At 52.5% G+C, this 21,838-nt stretch overlaps 1 protein-coding gene across 3 annotated transcripts in view; it reads left to right on the plus strand.

The window, feature by feature from the left end:
* Positions 1–17,116, plus strand: part of Bi (T-box transcription factor bifid) — an 87,120-nt gene extending 70,004 nt beyond the window's left edge. For 2 of the 3 annotated variants that reach the window (XM_076905224.1, XM_076905226.1), the window contains exons 5-7: positions 8,165–8,311; positions 9,724–9,800; positions 15,947–17,116. In XM_076905224.1, coding sequence (XP_076761339.1) covers positions 8,165–8,311; positions 9,724–9,800; positions 15,947–16,757 — 1,035 coding nt within the window. In that variant the 3' untranslated portion in view covers positions 16,758–17,116. The remainder of the gene's footprint in view (positions 1–8,164; positions 8,312–9,723; positions 9,801–15,946) is intronic. The other variant, XM_076905225.1, reaches the window with a different exon arrangement.
* Positions 17,117–21,838: the final 4,722 nt, after the last annotated feature.

Consider the following 21,838-nt stretch of genomic DNA (forward strand, 5'->3'; position numbering starts at 1 on the left):
AGAAAGAAAGGTCCGATAATTGCTTTCAATCAGCACCATTGTTGGTCGCCGTTGATCCTCGTTTGCGAAGGGGCGGAAATTGTTACGGAGATCGATGGCGATCGGGGATGATCCGGACAATAACGATCGCCTCCCTCTTTCTCTTCACCCCCTCGCGCGATTTGTTTTCCGCCGAGCAAATTCAACGTCTTGTTGGAACTTTCGAAGGGTGCAGGAACGCTCGATGATGCAAGCTTTTCTTTCTCTCAAGTGGAATATTTCTACCGGATCGGACATTTCGGGTATCGGTTGGTTAATTGCGAAAAATATCGCGTTTGTCAATATTTCGGTTCTCGTGGGCCGAGTCGTATTAATTATCTAATCTCCCTCTTACTTATATACTATATTTCGCGATTGGTTTTTGCATCATTTAATTACCACCGCGTTTATCGTCGGGTGCTACGCCATCGAAAGTCGCGTTCCCCCCCCCCCCCCCCCGTGGATATTTAATTAAGCGATTTTTGTGGAAAAGCGGCAGATTAGATCGCGCTCTCTAACGTTCACCGGTTCACCGATTAGAATAAAAGGCGTACTCCTTTTCCCTTTTTTTTTTCCGTCGGTGTTTAATGAAACTAAAATTAACAGAAGTACGATAGTTGCGTAACATATGTACATGGTCGTTTTATCTTGTTTGTCGGTGACGGCGATAAGGGGTATTCCTTTTTTTGCGCGACATTCGCGGTTTCATGGTGTTATTTGCATCGGTATCGGGCAAATTTGTAATTGATTAGCTAATGAGCAACGGTTTAACGATTTGTCGTGTACACAATACAAAGTGCACTTCGATAACGCGATAACGCGGCAGTTTTTAATGCCTGCACGTTGTTAATTGTTCGAGGAAAGTTGATTGCGCCATTCTGTGACGCATTTAGGTTCATACGCGACTCAATTTTCCAATTAGAGCCACTCTACGTGTCGCGGTTATAGAGGAAACCTTTAAATAGTTGTACTTGAATTTCTCGCGCTAGAAAACGCTCGCCGTCGTTCCACTTGTCGCGAACACGCTCGACAACGACGTACGCGCGCGTTCGTTTCGAGCTGAGAAATGATTTCTCGAGTCAAGATTCTCCTCGTCGTCGACGATCTCCACCGTTCGAGGATCTGCGACGCGCAACCATCGCGAAACGATAAAACCACCCCTTTCGCGCGTCCGTCCATCGAAACGTTCCTACGCGGCGAATGTTTCGCTGCAGAGACGAAAGGGACGGGGGATTCCTCTCGAGAACGTCGGCGGCAATTTCACACTTACCACCAGCCCAACGCAGAGCCACGTTTCCCATCTTTTCGAGCGTATTTCAGTACCGCGCGTACCAGCCATCAAAGAGTTTTTCTTTCCCCACCGCCACCCCCGGCAGAAGCTCTTTGTGAGCGGCCGGCTGATTTCCGTTTAACGTTTTCCGCCGCCGGATTTTTCTCCCCTGCCGCCAGTCTGCTTCCATGGAAATCGCTCGCGGATCCAGGACGGGGCGGTGGTGGTCGTTTTTTCAAAAGACGTCGCGGATGACGATCTTCGCGATCGGTGTTTCCGCGTTTAACCAAACCCACCCGTCGAGGGGTAGTTACAGGCCGGATCCTTGGGAATATTGCCTCCCCTTCTCCGTTCCCTTTTATTCCTCTCGCTTATTTCTCTTTTTCTCCTCTCGTATTTTCCCTGGTCTCTTTGTGGTGGAACGATCGGGCGCGCTCGCGAGACGGGGGTGAGGTTTTAAGCGTCGAGGCGCGAACAATTTTTGTGCTTTCTCTGTCCTTCATTTCGATGCGTGCTTTGCGAGGGTACACCAGCGAGAAGTTTTTTCAGACGAGCTTAGTCTCCGTTGATAGGAGCGATAGAATCACGACCATCCTCATTATTATTAATTTCCTCAATCGATCTGCTAATCGACTTATTCAGCCATCTTGACCATCGTCTGGCGAGGGTTGATCCGCTTGACGGTTGAACAATATTGAACGTCGCGTTTCATCCCTGAACTTCAATCGTAATCGAATCTAAATCGATCTGTAAGAGACAGACGAGTTTAGGAAGTTGGTATCGCGTGTCGTCGTCTGTACACGGTTCTAAATTTGGAGCTGGTCCTTTCAGAGAATAGGATCGCAGAGAGAGAAAGAGAGAGAGAGAGAGAGAGAGAGAGAGAGAGAGAGAGATTCCCGTTATATTGGGTCGGAATCCCAGCGACTGAATGATGCCACTGTCCACAAACAGATAAGCGTTATCGAGCCAACGCGGTTCTTTGATCATTGAATGGAAATAAATAGGTGCTATCGTGGCCCGTTGACTCGACACCGGCTTGGTAATTTACGATTAACGGATTCCCCCGAACGAGGAGGAAAATCGAGGCCGCGTCGCGTTTCCCACCTCGAATTGTATATTCCATTCGACCGTCGAGTCGATCGGGCAACCTGCGACTAACTTAATCGCCTGACAACCTCTCTCCTCTCTCTCTCTCTCTCTCCGTTTCCTCTATCACCGTTTGGCCTCGCACGATCATTTCCTGTGCGACTGAGAAATCTTCCAGAATCGAAACGCTCGACGCGTGTCCCACTTTCGAACGAACTCCTCTCCGGACCGTCTGCTCGATTAATTGATTCCTCAATTTTCCAATTATCCGACTTGCAAGAGGTCGCAGGGACGAGGGACCACCTTCAGTGATTATCCAGACACCTTTGGGGGGGCGACCATCGCGTTCTATCGCGAACCGATCGACGGAATCGGGTCGAAGGGAGGAAGGAAGCGAGAAAGGCGAGGAACATCGTCGAGCGCGGTCGTTCTTCCAGGGAGCAGCACACCACTCGCGTTCTCATTGGTCGAACGGCTCACGTGCGTGTCGGCCATAATGCCGTGAACCGGATGATGGAAAAGCCACCCTCGATTCGAGCCAATTAGCTTCCGGCCAGGCAAAGTGCCGAGGAGAGCGCGGAGGATCCATTCTTTTCCCCTCTCGTTCATCCCTCGTCCTGCCTCTGACGGATGCCTCCCATGACACCAGCTCGAGAAGCGTAACTCCTTCGATTTCTCGACGTCTATCCTCGCGACGAGAGTTTCGAGAGGAATTGCTTGCCTCGACACTTGCTTCGTTTCGAACATTTTCACGCTTTAATCACTTGCGACGAATTTTCAGCGGTACAAATTTCCCGTTCGACGATAGACGATTCTCTAAACTGGCGTCTCCCGCGTCTGAACGTCGCGAGGAGAGGAACGATAGCTCGTGGAGGGCGCGTAATTCGTTCCGCGAAAAGAAGCGCGAACGCTCCCACGCGCCTCTTCCCCGAACTTAGATCCGATCCGGGGATTAATTGGATTCCGTGGAATCGAGCCGGTGTCGAAGTTCGCCGGGGCCGATTAACGCGCGGCCCGTTTCCCATTCAGATCTGCCCGTGGGACGATACGTGGGGAGCCACGGTGATTTTCGCTTTAGAAAACCGCGACAGCCCCGTCCAAGCGTCGACCGGAATTGCTCGCGCTTGATGGGCAGATATTAGGCCGTTGAGCGCCACTTTGAGTCCTTCATTGTGCCTGGGACCGACGGAGCGGTGACGATGCGGTTTTAGAACGGTTTGTTTAGACGCTCGGATCAGCGCGCCAGGCGCGGAGCCAGTTGAGCTTTTAATTTACGGGCATTTTCGCTGATCTAGTTCGGTTCTTGGTATTCAAAGCGCGGTTGCGAAGCCAGGAATGGTGCTCTCGAGCAACCGGACGCGTATTTATCGCGCTGCGCCACTGCTGTCCGAGCGAGAAGCGTCGAGACGCGATGGAAAACGTTGGACGCGAGGAAAACGTCCCCTAAGAACGATCTCGAAAAAAGCTCAGCCAGGGCGAAAGTCGACGGGAGGGACAGGGACGGACGAGGGGTCTCCTCGTGGCGCGCGTCGAGATCAGAGGTGGGCTAGTCGTAATCGAGTCCAGAACACGTCCCCCTAACGCTGCTCCTCCGCCCAGGGGTAGAAAAATCCACCCCTTTTCCAGCCGGTCGATACCAGGACGACCACCTCCTTCCTTCTCCTCTTCCGTGTTCCCGTCCCCTCGTCGCCGCAGCGCCTCGCCTCGCCTTTTCTTTCTCGCACCCCCTGACACACGGAGGACCCTCTGCACGCCTTGCGTTCGCTCCTCTGCCGCTTCCTGCCGAGGTGGCGCCACTGTTCTCGCCACCCTTTCGTCCACCCCCTCCCCCAACGCGTCCTTTCTCTTTCTCTCCTCGCGACAACCCCTAACGTCCGACGCGTGCGGCTTAACGTCTTTCCCTGTTCTGGCCGTCGACTCGCTTTTCTTTCCTCCAGCATCTCTTTAAGAAGCCCGCAGCCTTCTCTTCTTCGCTCGCCTCTTTTTTCCCCCTTCTCTCTCTCGTCTCTCTCTTTGCTTTTGCTTCCCGGGCAAAGACCACGGGGGAACGTCCAAGTTTTTCACCCCCTTGTCGCGATTAGAGGGTGCAGCTTAATTGCCGAGTTTCTCTTCTTTTCTTTTCCTTCTTCTTTTCAATCTCTTTTTTTTTTTCTTGGATACGTCGGTTGTTCGCGAAGCTGGTTTCACAGAGCAGGCTCGTCTCGCGGCGCGTAAAGTAATTTCGAATTTAGTTGTTCCTCGATGGAACGATCCGTTGCTGATGTAATATGATAAGAAAGTAGTTCGTCGTGTATTTCTATGCGTCGATGTATCGTCCAGATGAACGTTCAACGGTTTCGAACACTCGAAGCGTCTCTAGTCCCCCGTGGAGAACGCCGCGAAACCGAGCAGCTACGAAACCCAACGACGAGGGGAGGAGATCCGAGGAAAAGGAATTCCACGACGCACACGCGTCCACGTCGGTCCCCTGGCCGCGTTGTTTGGTCAACCGATCGTACAGAAGGGCAAACAAGCCTCTCCGGGCATCGAAAGGGTTCGCCGGCTAGGCGGACGCGGCGTCGACGGTTTCTTGCCGCGCGGAAAGTCGCGCGGCGTGAGAAGCGGACAAACGTCGGAGACAAAGAGGAGCCACTCGAACAACCCCCTTCGAGCCGCGCTTCCACTCCTCCGCCACCTCGCCGAAGCGGTGCCATCCGCTCGCCGGCTCCTTCTTCTCTCGAGGCGGCCCTTTTCACTTTGAGGGTTAAGAAGTTAGCTGATGGTTCGAGGATTACTTAGACTCCGTACATAAGGCAACTGTGCGCAGTTAGTTTGCGGTGCACACAGCCTCTGAAACGAGCGGAGGAGAGTCTTCCTCTCCCTCTTTCTTCGCCCCACCCCCCTTCACCGCGTTCCTCTTTTCTCTCGCGCGCTCGTTTCTTCCCAGCTGCCCTGGCTCCTTTATATTATATCGTCGGACGTCTCTCGTTCAGCGTCTTCGACGACGCCTTCAAAATCTCTCTTCCTTCCCACTGAAATTCGGTTGCGAGGCTCCAGTTAACTCTGGTCGAAGGCATCGCGAGCTGTGCCACCCCTAGGAGAAGTTTGCAAGCAGTTTCTCAGCTTCAGACTAGATCCAATCAAAGACCACTGCGTCCATCGGGTTTATCCATCCTCGTAGAACTTTACCGCGTCCTCGAAGAATCTCTAACGTCTCGACCATTCAACCCCAGCAATCAGTCTTCGAAACGATCGTCAATGACCCTAAAGAGTCATCGCTACCTCTCTGGTAGCAGCCACGACCAGTCCGTTCCGAGCGGAGACGCGCGTCGAGGCGGCGGCTGATCGGCCAGGAAACGAGGTAGGAGCGTGTGCAGCTTCGTGATTCGTAGTAGGTGGGCCCCAGGTAGCCAGGACAGATAACACCCGGAGATTACCGCGGACAGAGTCATTAGCAGCGTCGGCTTCTGTGTCGGCCAGGATATTCTCTCACTTTCCCCGACCTCCTCCCTCTGCATCACCGCTTTCTCTCTCTCTCTCTCTCTCTCTCTATCTCTCTGACTACCTTTTATCTGGCTGGTCAATTCACGCGGCACGATACGTATGTATGTAAGTCGCCGTGGTCGTTTCGTTGCCTGCTGCCCCTCGCGCCGTTTCCCCCGGCATCCACGAGTCCCATCGCGCTGACACCGTCGCTCTCTTCCTCTCACGAGGCTTCTCGGCGAACCTGGTCCCTCTTCTTGTTGCTCGACCGCTCGTCCGCGTCCGTGGAGGTGCGGTTGTTGCTGTCTCGCAGATGGGTGCGTGCATCGGTGAGATCGAGCTTCGTTTTCGTACTCGATTCGATTCTAAAGGGTCTGAAACATCCCTCGAATCGATCTGAAGAGTGAAATTTTGTCTACGTACACGGAGTGGATAATGGTACCTCGAAGAGAGCGACTTTTTTTTCCCTGCAAACTCGCGGTTTCGATAAAAATTCCGCTCGCACACGGCAACGGACGCGACGGTTCGAGGCGACGAGCGATTAGCCACGAGCAAACCACTAATTGCCAGGCGCGCTCGTGGTTCGCGCGTATTTTCCACGGCGCCGTAGGCGTGTCGAAGCCGCGGGTCCGCTCGAGCCGTAGATAGGCGCTCGCACGGTGGCCAGGGAACCGAAAGCGGACGGGAACGGAATCGTGGCGAGCCGTAAAAGAGCAAGAAGCGCGCCGGTATTCGGGTTTGATAGGCTAATGACAAACGCCTAGATTGGGGAGGCTTATCTGCCCTGGCCAGCGCTAATTATTTCCCCTTTGCGCGGAGCCGGCGCGTAATGGCGGCTCCTCTCCTTACGCGCGATCGCGATTTCCACGGTGGACGCGCGACCTTTTATGCTCGTTCGCCAGATCCATCTGGACGTTGTCTTCTCCTCTGGTCGCGTCGTTATCGCGGACCTTTGGCCCCCGGTCGTTCGCCAGCTTCGCTTCCCGCTGGCACGCGGAGAACCGTCGCCGCGGATCCTTTGTCTTCCGCGTGATCGATGGTGCTCGGTTTCTACCTCTTCTTCCTCCTCTTTTTCTTTCTCCTCCCTCGTTTCAGACCGCGCGAACGCTCCAGGTCTGAATCCAACGGCGGCGCTAATTCGACGGACCGTTTCGCGTTAAACGTTCGATCGTCAGCGCGATAAATAACCGATGAAAGAACGAGAGAGAGTGAGAGAGAGAGAGAGAGAGTACGAAAGCAGGAACTCGCATGGATAGAGGCCTAGACGAGGCTAGACGAGATATTCCCCGTCTTCAAGGTCCGTTGTTCGTCACCGAGGCGAAATCGCGCGGCCGCAGTCTTATAAAATAGTGACTGGTCTGTTTCTCCATTACGAAAATTCCGCGGCGTAATTACCGCGATTCCACGGATGGAACGTAGATTTATCGAGACGGGAACGGCGGCGCGTCCATTCCACGATGGAATGTCCCGCGCAATCTTGTTAGCCGCTACCGCGCCATTTGCATCGGGACGGTACGCGCGGCCAGACGCTGCTAAAAGCGAGCCGATCGTTTTATTTCCCCACGAATATCGCTCTTAAACCGTTCGCCCATTAAAAACCGAAGATTACGCAGCCGGTGTTTCGTCCTTCTGGAAACAGGCTCGCGCGCCGCTCCCCGTATCGGTTTTACTGCAACAATGACGGAACTCCGAATTTCCAGTTAGCCAGCCACCGCCGCCGCCACTCTTTCTCTCTCTCTCTCTCTCTCTAGACGCGCAACCGATAAAGGGCCTCCTGGCATTCCGACTCTCTCCCTCTCTAGTTCGATCCTCGCGCTTTTTATCGACGAGAAGCATTTTTTCGCATTCCCTGCCCTTCTCTTCTCTCGAACTATGCAACGAAGAGAAAGAGAGAGAGAGAGGATCGTTGCGTAACGCGCAGTCTGAGAAATAGAGATCGCACGATCACGCGGAAATTATGGTCGTCATCGACATCGTCGTCGTCGTCGTCGTGGTCGGTGGTTCTGACTCGAGGGAAAGGAAGACGAGTTTACGCGAGTGCAACGATTACGTGAGAGGCGATAAACTCTCGACTAAAACCTCGTGTCTCTTCCCTCGCCGCTTCTTCTCTTTCTCCCTTCCGCTGGGACGCCTGTCGCCTCGTCTGTCGCCGCGGTTCGCGACGCCACGCGTCGAAGGACGAGGAATAACGCGGCGATGGACGAATAGATCGATCGTGGGCCGATGCTGCGAGGCGAGTCGCACGCGAGATAGCGAGGGAACGATTGCGAGTAGGAGCTCTGCGCTGAAACAGTCTGTCCCAATGTACGGTCCGTTCGGTTGTTACAGACGATATTGAACTCGATGCACAAGTACCAGCCGAGGTTTCACCTGGTGAGGGCCAACGACATCCTCAAGCTGCCCTACTCGACGTTCAGGAGTTACGTGTTCAAGGAGACGGAGTTCATCGCGGTGACCGCCTATCAGAACGAGAAGGTGAGTGGAGACTCTCTCGATTCCTATTTTCTTACCCTGCGCGATCCCATCGACTCTGCACGCGTCTCGCGCCCCAAAAATCGCTCGAAGAACGCTCAGACTCTGATCGATTCTTGTTTTTGGTCGTAACGATCGTTTCGTTCCGCAGGGGTTGATTTTTAGTGTCTTTAGAAAAAGTTTCTCGCACGAATCGTCGTCTGCAGACATTTTTTTAGCTACGCAGGCATTGTTTTGATTCGTTTTTTATTGGTGGAGGGAGGACAGAGGTGATTTCGATTTTCCAACGATCGATACAGGCGATAGGGGTGGTAATTGCAACAGGGCTCGCGTTCACTGTTGTCTAGTTCCATTACACGTGCACCGTGCGCGGGGTAATGCGTTGTAACTGCGTTATCTTTTCTTCATTGAAAAGTTATTATCGAGCCATTAGCCCTCCGCGTATTAATTATCGAAGTTTAGAACGAACCGTGCCAGCCATCCAGCCGGGCGTCGAATTATGTAAATTAATTAAAGAAAATGTTATAATTAACGGGGCGCGCTGTAGCGAGCTGCGTCGGTTTAATTAACAAGCCCCGTGTCGCTCGACTCGCGGTACAGGCTTTCTCGAAAAACGAAACAGCGTATTTCCGCTGCTTTGCGAGCTCCTCGAGTTTCTCGAGGAATTTATCGCGAACTGTTCACGACAGTAATCTCTGATAACTTTAAAACTCTATCCAGATCTTTTACGTAGCGTTCAAAGTTGAGGCTCCATCGTTTCTCTGGTTCGCGAGCTTAAAAAAATAAATGATCGAACCAGAAGCGATTGAAATTCCGACAGACAAAGATTAGAATTGACGCGAGACAGGAGACATCGTCGGAACTTTTACGTAGCGTTCAAAGTTCAGGGTGTTTTTGTCAAAATTCCATCGTTTCTCTGGTTCGCGAGCTTAAAAAAATAAATCTTTGAACCGGAAGCGATTGAAATTCCAACAGAAAAAGATTAGAATTGACGCGAGATAGGAGACATCGTCGTATGGACAATTTTTTCGTCGACGCTTAGCTTAATTAAGGCTCCCCGCGGTGGCCACAGCGGCGGTGGGGTTCCCGGAAGCTCTGTGGTTCCCGGTACGCGTTACTCCCGAGGTACGCATTATCCGTTGGCGCAAAAGGGGTCCCTTGTCCGGATTTTTCGTCGCGCGATTCCTCCCACCACCGTTATCGCCGCCGCTTCCCGGTATCTCGTGCTGCCGGAAGAAAGATATCGCCTCTGTGGATCTTCTCGAGCGGCCTGGCCCTCCTGGCGCACTCGAAACCCGTCCGATCCCGTTGCCCCGCCTCGTGGGACCGTTCGTTCTTCGTACACCCGCAATTTATCTCCATAGAATTACGAATCAAATCGAAGCACGTACATATATACACTTTGTGCATTGCAGATCACCCAGCTGAAGATCGACAACAACCCCTTCGCGAAGGGATTCCGGGACACGGGCGCGGGGAAGCGCGAGAAAAAGTGAGTATCGCTTTCAAAATTTAGCTACCCCCAAACTTATCGATTCGAACATTCCAAGTCGTTGTCAGAAGAACAATCAAACTCTCTTTAAGCCAAATCAAGCCAAATCGTCTGAAAGGAATCAACGAAAAGTAGCGAAGGAGTGGCAGGATTCGAAATTTTCCCACGTTGAATGTAAAAAAGCTAGGTTAAGGTGGAATCTCATGAAACCCATTGGAAGTAGAGATCGCCTCCACCCTTTCGACTAGCTCTGGTCGAACAAAAAGCAATTCCAGATCCTGTCTTCTAGATGGACCTAATTGATCGTCGAGCTTTACTCGTTCACCCCACCTTGGTCCTCCGCCCCTATTTAAGCTGAACGGATCAGAGCCTCGGGGTCAGCCCCGAGGGGCTGGGGGGTTGCCATCGTCCGGGCTCATTTGCGCCCCGGTATCGTCCATTTGTATTCAATATCGCGGCTTTACGAGCTTACACACTGGCGGAGGGTCGAGCCGCGGACCCGGGCCCGTTTCAATTTCGACCGTGGGGGCAGGTTTCCCGCCCTCGAGTGGATTCTGACGAGGTTAAGTCGCTCTATGTATACACGGGCCGTGTGCCGGCCTCGTTAACCTCGCCGTGCCTCGTTACAGACGAGGCAAAGCCGCGTAAGCTGCGGCAATTTGTCGCGCGCGGCTGTTCAGGTGCGATGACTGAAGATGCCGTGAATACGGTTGATTAGAAAGGGTTCACGTGGGGAGAAATTGGAATTTCGCCGCGATTCGCGTCATTAGCCGCTGCTACGCGCGTTTCGAGTGAATTACCGGTCTATAATGACTCGAGGTTTTGTCTGGACTCAGATTTCGCGATCTTTGCGTGACCCTGGATCACGCTTCGCGTATATTTGGGTGCTGGATGCTTCGTAATTGATACGAAACAACGAATATTCCAGAATTTAGAAAAGTTCTATGGGGTATTGTCCATGGTAAAATAATTATACCACCACCTTTACGATGGTTCTATGCAATCGACGTGAAACGAACTCGTAAGAGGCGTTCGCGACGCTAAACGACTCCTTAGAGAAATGTCCCTGGGGAAGGGGTTGGGAACTCGTGGTGGCCAAGGGGCTCGAGTAGATTCCGCGGAAATTGAAGCGATGCCCGACGCCTGGCCGGATAAAGAAAGGGGCGAGGTTAATCGAGAAAATATGCAAAGCAGGGGGCGCGTCGTGGCGCCGCCTAATTAGAATAAGGGTTAGTTTTGGCTTATGGTTTCGGTTAAGGGTGGCCGGATCCCATCAGGAAGCCGCAGAGAATCGGGAGACGGAGTCACGGCGCGGATGGGAAGAGCGAGGCAGAGCGGACGGGGGTTGGAACATAGCCAATCATCGGATTAGCATACTGATGCTCAGGGGCGGCGCTGTCGTTAACAGCGGAGGGTGCCACTTGCTGGCTTTGAATTTTATATCGCCGCTAGAGCCGGTAACCGGCGTATAAAGGTCGGCCCCGACGGTGGGGGCGACTCCACTTCCGGCGCGGCGGGCCGCCGCTCGCATTTTCCTCTTTCTCGTTATACTCCCTTCGCCGCGCTCTGCTCTTTCCTTTTTCTCTCGTTTCGGTTATGGTCTTTCGGGAACCTTTGATGTCTACGCGTGGACCACGCTCTCGTCTACTGTAATAAAGGAAAAAAAGAAAAATGTGTACACTTTTAACGTTCACACTTCGCGGAATTGAACGTCGAAAAACCGCTCGCGTCTCTTTCTCTCTCTTCTGAACTGCAATAATACGACTTGGAGACGTTGTTGACTGGAAGCGAGAAATTGTCTCGTCGGAATTTTCGAAACGATTCCTCCAACAGCCGCGAAATCGCATTAGACTCGCGATGCTCGCACGCGAGAACCCGGTTAAGTGCGAATCTGAACGCCTGCCACCGGTTAATTAACTTGATCGAGCAATTTTCTCGAAACGCGAAAGCGCACGGGCGATGATTCAGCGTGATTTCGAGTAATCGCGTGCCCGCCGGGGCGCAGGGCATTATTTCGTTAACTTTTTAACCGGGCAGTCGGTCACGAGACGCGGAACGCCGCTCGAGCGTGGCCGGTCGATTCGTCATGCCGGTTAAAAAGAAATATTTTTCTCGTCTGTGGCGGAGGGGAGAGAAAAAAAGGCACGGAAGAACCGTGGAAGGGGCGAATAAAAAAAAGAGAGGAAACCACCGCTGGTACCCGGCGTGGCTCGTTGTCACGTCATTTATCAAGGCGCGCGCCGGAACGATCGTATCGCGCCGCGGCGAGGAATCAATCTGTCCGCGGCTGGATTTCCACGCTGCCCGCCGCGTTATTAATCGCCACGCCTCGCCATTTGCTGCGATTTACGCGACATTATCGACATAATTCCTGCGATCGACCCCCACGCGACATCCGGTTACGCTCGTGACGTAGATCGTACCTCGATACGGTGACAAATGCGAACTTTATTGGCCTCCGGATCTAAAACAACGTCCCTGCGGATCGTCTAACAAAGTACTTCAAACTTTCACCCCCTGCCTCAGAACTTAAGGATCGTACATCAATTTTTCCAGTTGACTCTACGCGAGTCGCGCCACTTCGAGAAGCGATTGATCGCCTCCATCGAGGCGAGTGTATCCATAAAACGAAATTTACCACGTATCCGGCGCGGGCGCTCGCAATGACGACGCATGAATGCGCCACTCGAGTCCTGCCCCCGCGTTTTCGACGGATAGAAAATAATCACCCCGTCGCGCGGCAGTCGTCGCAGTCAGAAAGACGCGAAAAAGTTCCACCGTCAACGATCCATTAAGACGGTTAGCCGGGTAATCATCGAGCCCTCGGCGGAATTTCATAGGGAATCGCGCGGCGGGGGTGTACACCGAGAGTCGAGCGCGCGTCTCTCCTTTCTTTTCTCCTTTTTTTTTTTTCCTCTACCGCGGGGTGGCCTCGGTGGGTGGGAACGCGGGGACGCGAAACGGGGAGGGTCCGTGGTTCGTGCGAGCTTCGACGACGACGAGGGGTGATCGTAAATCCTCGACGATGACACGACCCGGGGTTGGACGACACCGATACACCGCGCGGACGAGCGTCAAAGGCGACTGGGGACGCTGGATTTTCATTATCCCGTCTGAACGTCGATCAGACACTCGATCGGGAACCATAGGTCGCGTCGTTGGTAATTATGACGAATTTATGCGGTGCCTCTCTCTTTCTCTCTCTCTCTCTCGCCACGATGGTAACCACGTTCAGCGTCACCCTGTTGGGGTGTTTAAGGAGCCGTGGAAAGGGTGCTAGGTTAGGGCTCGTTTGGACTGAATAGTTCAATTAATAGAAACTCTTGTGGGCGTCAATTTTTGATTAAGCGAATCGCGGATAGGGTTCGAGTGTGGGGTTGCCTGGAGAGCGTTGCCAGTGCGATCGTGAAGTTGGATACTCGAGAGAATACGAGCGTGCGAGGGACACGATTTTCTTAGTAGATCGCTTTCTCGGTATAGCGACTCGCGCGACGGTTGCGAGGTAAGTCTTCAACGAAGCGAAGACTCGCGAACCGTGGACGAAATGTGAACACGGGTGGAACACGTGGCCAGATTGTTGGGATCAAAGGGATTCCACGGTCGATAATTCAGCGGCGACTTTTCGAAAACGGCTCAATCAGAGTAGCCGCGACGGATTTCCGCGGTATATGCATAATTCATGGTGGAAAGCCGCGCGATTCGCGAAAATGGACAGTCGGCGTGCGTATCAGTCCGGAATCGGGATCGATATCGGCACGCGTGATTATCCGGCGAAATTGCCGCAAGAAACCGAGCCGCTCGACTGTGACTAACTTCTCCTTTTTTATTTCCCGTTCCCCGCGAGCCGATCGGAAATCGATTCTGTAACATTTATCTGACGCACGTTCCCGGAATTAATAGCCCTCTCTCTCTCTCTCTCTCTCTCTCTCTCTCTCTACCGTCGAACCTTTCCGCGTTTCGAGGTGGAAAAAATATCGCAACTAAATCGCGGTTCGCTCGACAATCCGATCGTGTACGTGGCGTCGCGACGCTACGATGGGACGACGCCAGGCTTGCCACGTCGCGGAGACAGAAGAAGGGTTCGAAAACTGGAGCATCGCCGCGTGCGCGTAAACGAAGCACGGCTAGTTAATGCGATTTGCTCTGGTTCACCCTACACGTATGATCGCGAGCAGAGGCGCGCGTTTCGCGGATAATCGTGCGATTTGGCAGCTGACGATCTCGAGATCGATATACAACCAGTCAGAAAATTAGTCAGAGGAAGAACGTGGAAGAAGGGGGTGGTTCAGTCACCAAATCCCGTGTTGTCCACGCGAACTATTGATTTTAACATGCTCTCGCGCTTAAGCGCGTTGGAAATCAGAGAACCGTAGTGTAACACCCTTTCCAAGCTCACGGATTCATCCGTACACCGACGATGTACTCGCGTCCGCCTCTCTCTCTCTCTCTCTCTCTCTGTCTCACCTTCGCCACCCTCGCGTTCTCCATCACCGTCGCGTCCCTCCATCCACGGAGTCGAGGTCTCTGTTTTGCCTCATCGTCGTTTTGCAACGGCTGTGTCGGTGCATTGATCGCATTACACGGCATTAAGGTATCGGTAAGCCTCTCGTTACGTCCGGCTCTCGAGCGGCTCTAGCCGAGTTTTACACGATACTTAGCCTCGCGTGGCGTGTTCGTTGAAATACGCCGATTTGCGAGCGATCCCTCGCGAACGCCTCGACGGGACGCGGCGTTCGTCAGTCCGGCGTCACGGATCCGTCGATCGAGGGTGGAGGATCGCGTTGCATCTCTGCGATGGTTAACCGTGACTCGTGTTGGATGTTCAGTGTCCGATTTTTTCTCGAGAGAGAGGTTAATATACGAGATCGCGGGTCTAGTTGTGCATTCAGAACGCCCAGTCGGTTCTATCGGTGCAACGTTGCACTTGTACGTACGTACGTACGCGTACAACGATCTCTTTGGCGTTCGTTAGTGTTGGCGATTCGTTGGCGTTGGAGCCAGTGGCGCATGGAAAATTGTCCGCGCGAAGTTTCGAGGCACTCGATTGCGAAACTTTTCTCGATCGTATCGGTTCGACGAATGAAACTTGCGATTTAGTCGGTTTTTTTGTTTCTTATTCCTTTTCTCTCCGTTTGTTTTTCGTTTTCGAGTTGCTGTTCGAGCGTGATAAGTCTCCGTGGGTATCAGAGCGAGCGGCTGGTTTCTTGTGCGCGAATTTTTTCGAATCAGCTGCCTCGCACAGTGCCCGGTCGTATGAAATTTTTCTGCAGTCACGTCGGCTCGGTAATTGGGATTTGGAACGGGCGCGCGGCTAGATCGATTTCAGTGTCGTCCACCGGCGGTTTTTGGAGCAAATTGGTTTTCAACCCGAAATCGCCGAGTTTCTTAGGCTAAATTGGTTTGAAAATTGGATTCGCCAGGGTTTTCCCTCGGAAATTGCTTTGAAAATTGAAACGTGTTATTGTTTTATGGTAAATTGCCTCGTACACATCGGAACACGTCGAAACTGTCAAAGAGTGTAATCAAAAATAAACGAAAAAAAGGCAGCGAAACGTTACAAACAGATGTAAATGTACTAAAAAAAAAACAGAAAGAGGGAGAGAGAGAGAGAGAGGAATAGAAAGCTTTTTAATATTCTTTAGTTATAAACTGAAACTTGACCCACTGAAATTGACATTGATTACAATCCCGTTCATTAATTCCGCGAAACTATTCCTTCGAACCGACGAGGCCCTCGCGTTTCACCGAGCTCGATGCAGGCTCGACGCGTCCGATCGCTGATTACACAAAATCGAGCCAATATAATCTAATGACACGTCGCGTACGTACACCGTGGGCGATCAATACGCATTTTAGTCACACGGTTGCCAACGACAGCCATACGAGTGTCGACGCGGCGATCACACGCAACAGCTAGAATGCCTGTAATTTGCTGGAGGTGCGAAACAACTCGATTAAGGGGTGAATATCAAACGTTCGAAACATCTCGCTCGTTAATTACCGATCGCAGCTCTCACCAACGTTCGATCGTTCACGTATTTATTCCCAATAATAAAACCCCTACGATTGTTCTTCTGACAATAAACCATCGAGGCACTCGAGGCCCCAAAACCTATAAGATTGCTAACTCTGCGTCGTTGTTGCAGAAGGCAGGCGCTGTTGACAGTGTCAGGAGGCGGTTCCCGTCTAGCCGCGGGTGGACCAGCGTCCCCCGAGAAACGCCGCTCCTCGAACTCCGTGAACGACCTCCTGGACGACGAGGACAAGCTGCTGGACGTCGTCGGGCCGGACACACCCCATCCAGCGCACCATCAACGAGAACGCGAGCACTCTCGCGAGAGGGACGACAGAACGAGCGAGAGGGGCGAGGGTAGCGAGTCCTCCGGCTCGGAAAGCGGAGGTGGGCCAGGCCCAACAGGTTCAGAGGGTCCCAGACCCGACGTGTCAGTCGGTCCACCGCTTCATCCGCCTCTGCTACCATACCTCTACCCACCAGTACCAGGCTTATACCCTGGTCCAGGTCCTCTGATACCACCCAGCCCCCTGGGTATCCACGGCGGAGTGACACCAGGCATGCTGTTCAACGCGCAACTGGCACTGGCCGCGTCTCAGCATCCAGCTCTCTTCGCGCACTACCCTCACCCGTTAGCCAGTCCGCTTCACCAATTAAAAGGACATCGATTCGCTCCTTACACCTTACCAGCGCCGTCTCACGGCTCCGCGTTCGAGACAGTCACCCCTGGCAGCAGGACGCTCAGCCCAAGATCACCGCCTCCGAGGCCACCGACCGGTTCGCCAACGCCTACCGCGGGCCTCACGTCCAGTAGCAGCTCCGCGGGTGAACTGAAGTCGATCGAGAACATGGTGAACGGCCTCCAAGAGAAGAGGAGGCGCAGCCCAAGCCTGACGCCCGGCGGGCACAGGGGCGACGCGGACGCTGGCGGAGGGAGTCCGTGACAGGAGAACGAGCCCGTGACCAGCACGAACGACGACCCCGAGGACAGCCAGCTGGCCGAGCCCTGCGAGCCAGAAGAGCTATCCGGCGACGAGAGGGAGCCGGACTCAACCTCCGAGCCGTCGTAGCAGGGGAGAGGGTCGTCGGTCCGAGGCACCCTCTGTGCCCCTATACGGGACGGTCCACGGCGAGCCGGGCCCCGGGCACCTGGACGAGGGACGCTCGAGATAACGAAGTGCAATTTCAGCCCGCGTGGCCGTGCGTTAGTCGGGGTCGACATCCGGGACACGCCGCCGCGGCTGCCTCCCTGTCAGTGTACATAAAATGGCTCTACGCGCGAGGACTGCGACCGTTCGCTGGTGTACATTTTGTTCGCATCCCCGTTTGCGGCACGTAAGGGTTGGGGACCGGGACCGTGGCTTGGGGGGGAGGACGTTCTCGACGCGAGCATTCCAACGAGGTACGAACGAGGTTCGACTCCAGTTTTGCTGCTATCGCGGATACTTAAGGGTGAGGGGTGATGGTCCAACGAGAGGAATCGAATCGAATTGGACAGTCACGATCCACATTGGGGTGCGTTTGGTAGTCGAGCTGGGCTCGAGTTGTCGATCGTACGCGGCTCGAATCACTTGGAGTGTGAATCGGTGGTACCTGATCGTTTTCGATGGTATTTTCAGGGGGTTGGAGAGTGTTATCGTCGAAGGTCTTGGAAGACTCGCATACGTCTTCGTGCAATGCTGTTTTTCGTGGCTCGTTTGGATACCGTGGCTCGAATGGCGGCGCGATATACCCTCGACCACGCGGGAAACGGGGTTGGGGAAGCGGGGGGAGTGGGTGATAAGATTGAAGTACAAAATTGAATTCCGTAGTTCCAAGACGTTCGATAGGGATTAGCGGTGTAGGTGTGTGTTGTGTACGTTGGGTTTCGATTCGGTGGGACTTCACGCTCGAAGTGCTTCGAAGCACGGCCAGGAAATCGCGAAAGAGGTTAACGAGAGAGGTGAAGAGAGGGAGAGGTAGAGAGAAAGAGTGAGAGAGAGAGAGAGAGAGAGAGAGGGGTAACGAATATGGCCGTCACCGGTGACATGTGGCACGGCTGCGTTCTGCCCGCGTGCGTTTTAGGTGTAAGCGCGAGGGAGACATTGCAATACGAGAGCACCTCCTACTATTTGCAGCCCCTGTACATATGTACCCTAGTGATATTATATTATATTATATTATATATATATATTATATATATATATAAATAACTACTCTCTGTATTAATTATTGAATATAATATTATATTAATTATTAGAGAGACGTAAACGACGCATAAACGCACGCTGCCCGATCACGCCTCGACGAGCCGCGAAAGTAGCGTAACGGAGAGGAGACGAGACCAAGGGAGAAAGTAGAAGATGGCGGCGAACACGGGAGGTACGAATCGCCGCGATCCGTCGCTCGTTCGCGAGACCCGCGTCGACGCGCGCTTTCACAGACGAGGAAACTTCGAAGAAAGTCGAGAGCGTCGTCCGTCGATTCCACGCCTCGAATTCGCGAGCGTCTCGGACGCGGAATCGGGACGACACTTGGAACGATCTCTCTCCGGGCTGGTTCCTCGTCCGACCCCCATTCACGGCGTCGTCGCTTCGACGATGGAACACCGCCTCGCCCTTCCCACAACCGCGTCCCTCCTACTATTTGTATAAACGTTAGCGATCGATGTAGATAATCGCGGGATGATTCGTCGTGGAACGCGGTGCGTGTCGGCTACCCAGACTATCCGGAAGCAGCGAAAAGACGCGGATGGGAAGCGATACGGGGCCTTGCGCGTCGTCTTCGAAGGCTCGCGCGTTCTCGCAACCGATCCTTCGAACGGCGATACTTTTCGGTTCTGGTGGATCGCCTCGAACGCGATGGTCGGTAGGAATGGTATTAAAGGAAGGGTGGTACCCGCACTGGTGGATGTCTCGTTGCGGTAGTTGGAGTGCAATTCGCGTCCGTGCTGTCTGTTCTCGCCAGTCGATGTATGTGCAAGTGTACAATTACCCGTTCCTTCGCGACGGACACTGAAGAGCATCCTTATTATTTCTTGCCCTTACTTTCTGTTTTTTTTTCTTTTCTTTATTCTACGAGAACGTACGACGCAACGAGACGGATCGTAGTGTACGATCGCAGATTTAGTTGCCGTTACCGTGTAAAAAATGTGAAATTGTAATTAGTTCCGTTTAATCTGCCCGCCCTCCCCCCACCCCTGCCCCGTTAGCGGTTAATATCGCGATTCATTTCCAGTTGCGAACCGTTGATAGCGGTCGGGACCGTAGATGCCCGCGTGTAAATGTCGTGTTTCGTAAAATCATGCCATCGTCTGGTTGTACGAAACACGAGCGTGCGTTTTAGCTAGCCTGGCAGCTGCGGAGCGTCGTGATAATTTTGAAACCACCCCCCACCCCCCCACCCCTTCGCGGACGGTTCCCCCTTGATTTTTAATTTTATTGTAGAGCAACTCGTGATACCTCCGACGTCTTTATTGTATAAAAATGTGAATAGGTATACCTACGTTCCTACGTTTTATTTTTAATCAATCAATCGATGCTACTTTGCCAGTTACAAACTGTCATTATAATGATTTTTAAAATATTTTTTCCTATTTAAAATTTTAAATAAATGCGATGTCTGTTAAATGTTCTCCTACACCATTCTACATTTTTTTTCTTTTTCGTGTTTCTTTTCTGCTTCCCCCCCACATCACGCTTTCGTCCATCTCGTGTCACTTTCCACGGTACCAGGTCGCATCGACTCGGATTTGCTCGCAGAAATTCCAAATACCATCCTCCCTTTAACATCTGAGCACGATTAACGTAACGAAAGGTGGCCCAATTCGGGACAGCGTTAAAGTTGTCGTGTTGCAAAATTATTTTCAGATTCACGTCCGGATCGCCAGAGAACAAGATCGAATCCGACGCTTCGATCCTCTCCCCGTTTCCCTCGACGCTTCTGCTATTTGGCACCTTCGTTCCATTTGTCGCAGTCTCTTTCTGCGAAAATGCGAGAAACAGTTCCGGTCTCTATAATGAAAGTAAACGATAGTTCGAGGGAAACGACCGTGGTCACCGTGATCATTGAAATTGCAGCGAGAGAACGAAGCAGCATTGGAAATTCTGTCAGAGAAACCATTTTATTTTTTATCCAAATCTCCTCTTATTTTATCCAAACGTCTACAAAAACGATGCAACAATTTGAAAAGACGCGCTCGTAGATTGACGCGATTGCAGCACGCGGTTCTCAGGTGCGGAACGGGGCCGTATCGTCGAGTAACGGGGCCCTAAGACAAAGTGCGACCTTTTTCATTCAGGTTCCATGAAAACCTTGCTCAACCATCGATCCCTTCTTTTTTCCTTCGTTCCACTCTGCATTCTTCGTCCCCCCGGTTACTTCTCGGAGCGCGTTGCGTACGGTCCTGTGTGCTTTGAAAGAATGAGAGAGAGAGAAAGAGAGAGAGTGTGTGTGTGAGTGTGTGTGTGAGAGAGAGAGAGAGAGAGAGAGAGAGAGAGAAAGAGGAAGAACACGTTGTCGAGAGAAAAGCAATAAAATAAATGAACAAAAAACGAATGTAACTCGACGAGAATTGAAACGTTCTAAACTAACACGAGGATCGGTGATATTCCGTGGCTTGTATTGTATATTGTACACCCTCCCCTTTCTCCACCCCTACCTCCCAGAAAGGCCCTCCGAGATCCACGTGACTAAAAATTATACATATATATATATATATATATTAATTTAAAAATACGATATCGACTATTATTTCCTCTCCGCAACTTCTCACCCCGCGCAGCGTTCAATTATTTCTTCCCCCTCGATATTCGCGCGCGAAGACGCGCGATACGAGGAACGTTCCTTCATCGAGGAGGGGGTACGAAGTTGAGCAAAGTTGGCGTGATGATTTTCAATTTCGATCGGCTTAAGAATTTCAGTACTTCGGTAATTGAATCTCGTCTTCCTTCCTTTCTCTTCGCGTAATAAACTTAAGCGCCAGCTACTTTATTAACTTTTAATTGAACCTCGAACGCCAGGTGCAAGGTGTGAAGATAAAGTTAACGAGATCGGATGCGCTCGAACTTCGCGAAGTACAGGCTACCTTGGGCCCGTTCGTAAGTAAGAGATCCCCAGATACAACCAGTTCCGGTGAACCCCGGTTCCTCTTCGTCGCGCCACGCTTCGTACAGGTAAGAGAGAGCTGCTTTTCACTCGAAGAAAAATCGAACGATCGTTCACCGTGTAGGCCCAAAATCCATCCGATGATCGTGCACGTAAACCGTATAAAACGTGAAAGAAGAGAAAAGATCGATCTTGCTCGCGACGATCAAAGCGAAGAGGTGTACCACCTGGTGTCGAATCTAGCAATCACTGTTTAATCACGTGACCGATCTTTAGCGTAAGTAGCGTCAGAATCGCTGTCGCGACGTACCGCAGGATCGTTCGAGGAGCGGCGCTTCCGGTGAGACGAACGAAAGTCATCCAGTTAAGGATCAGTGCCGAGGGGTGAGTCTCTTAACTCGTTCGTCGCGTACCAGCATAAAATCGAACGACTTAATCGCACGTGGAACGTACAAATTGCTTGATTGTATAATTAGAGCTTGGCCTTGGGCCGTGGAAGCGGGCATTTTGGTCGGAGACGCGCGGAGAACCGGCGTAGTGTCCCCTTTTCCCTTCTCACCGCGAAATATCGCGGCCACGTTGTAAACAAGCCGGCTACGCGGGCATAAATAATTCATGGCCGAGCTCGAACTTACGACGGAGGCGGTGTCGGTCCCGTATCCGCGGATCCGTGGAAAAAGAGACGGAAAAACAGAAAAACACCGCTCGACGGGTTTATGGACGGTTCTAGCGTGCGAGCGCGCGCTGTGCCAGACCCGCGCGAGTAATTGGCGCGAGGTAATTGGGGGGTTACTTCCGTCGAAGAAGTTTCGGGTCTCCTTGTTAATTTCGCGCAACTCGTATCGGGTGTGCGCGCGTTTGCAACCGCGTCGCGGTTGCTTAAACCTCGCGGTTGAAACTCGACGTTGGACGAGATCGTTTCTAACCCGCGTTCGATCCG

This window comes from Xylocopa sonorina, chromosome 12, assembly GCF_050948175.1.
Source record: "Xylocopa sonorina isolate GNS202 chromosome 12, iyXylSono1_principal, whole genome shotgun sequence".
NCBI lineage: Eukaryota > Metazoa > Arthropoda > Insecta > Hymenoptera > Apidae > Xylocopa > Xylocopa sonorina.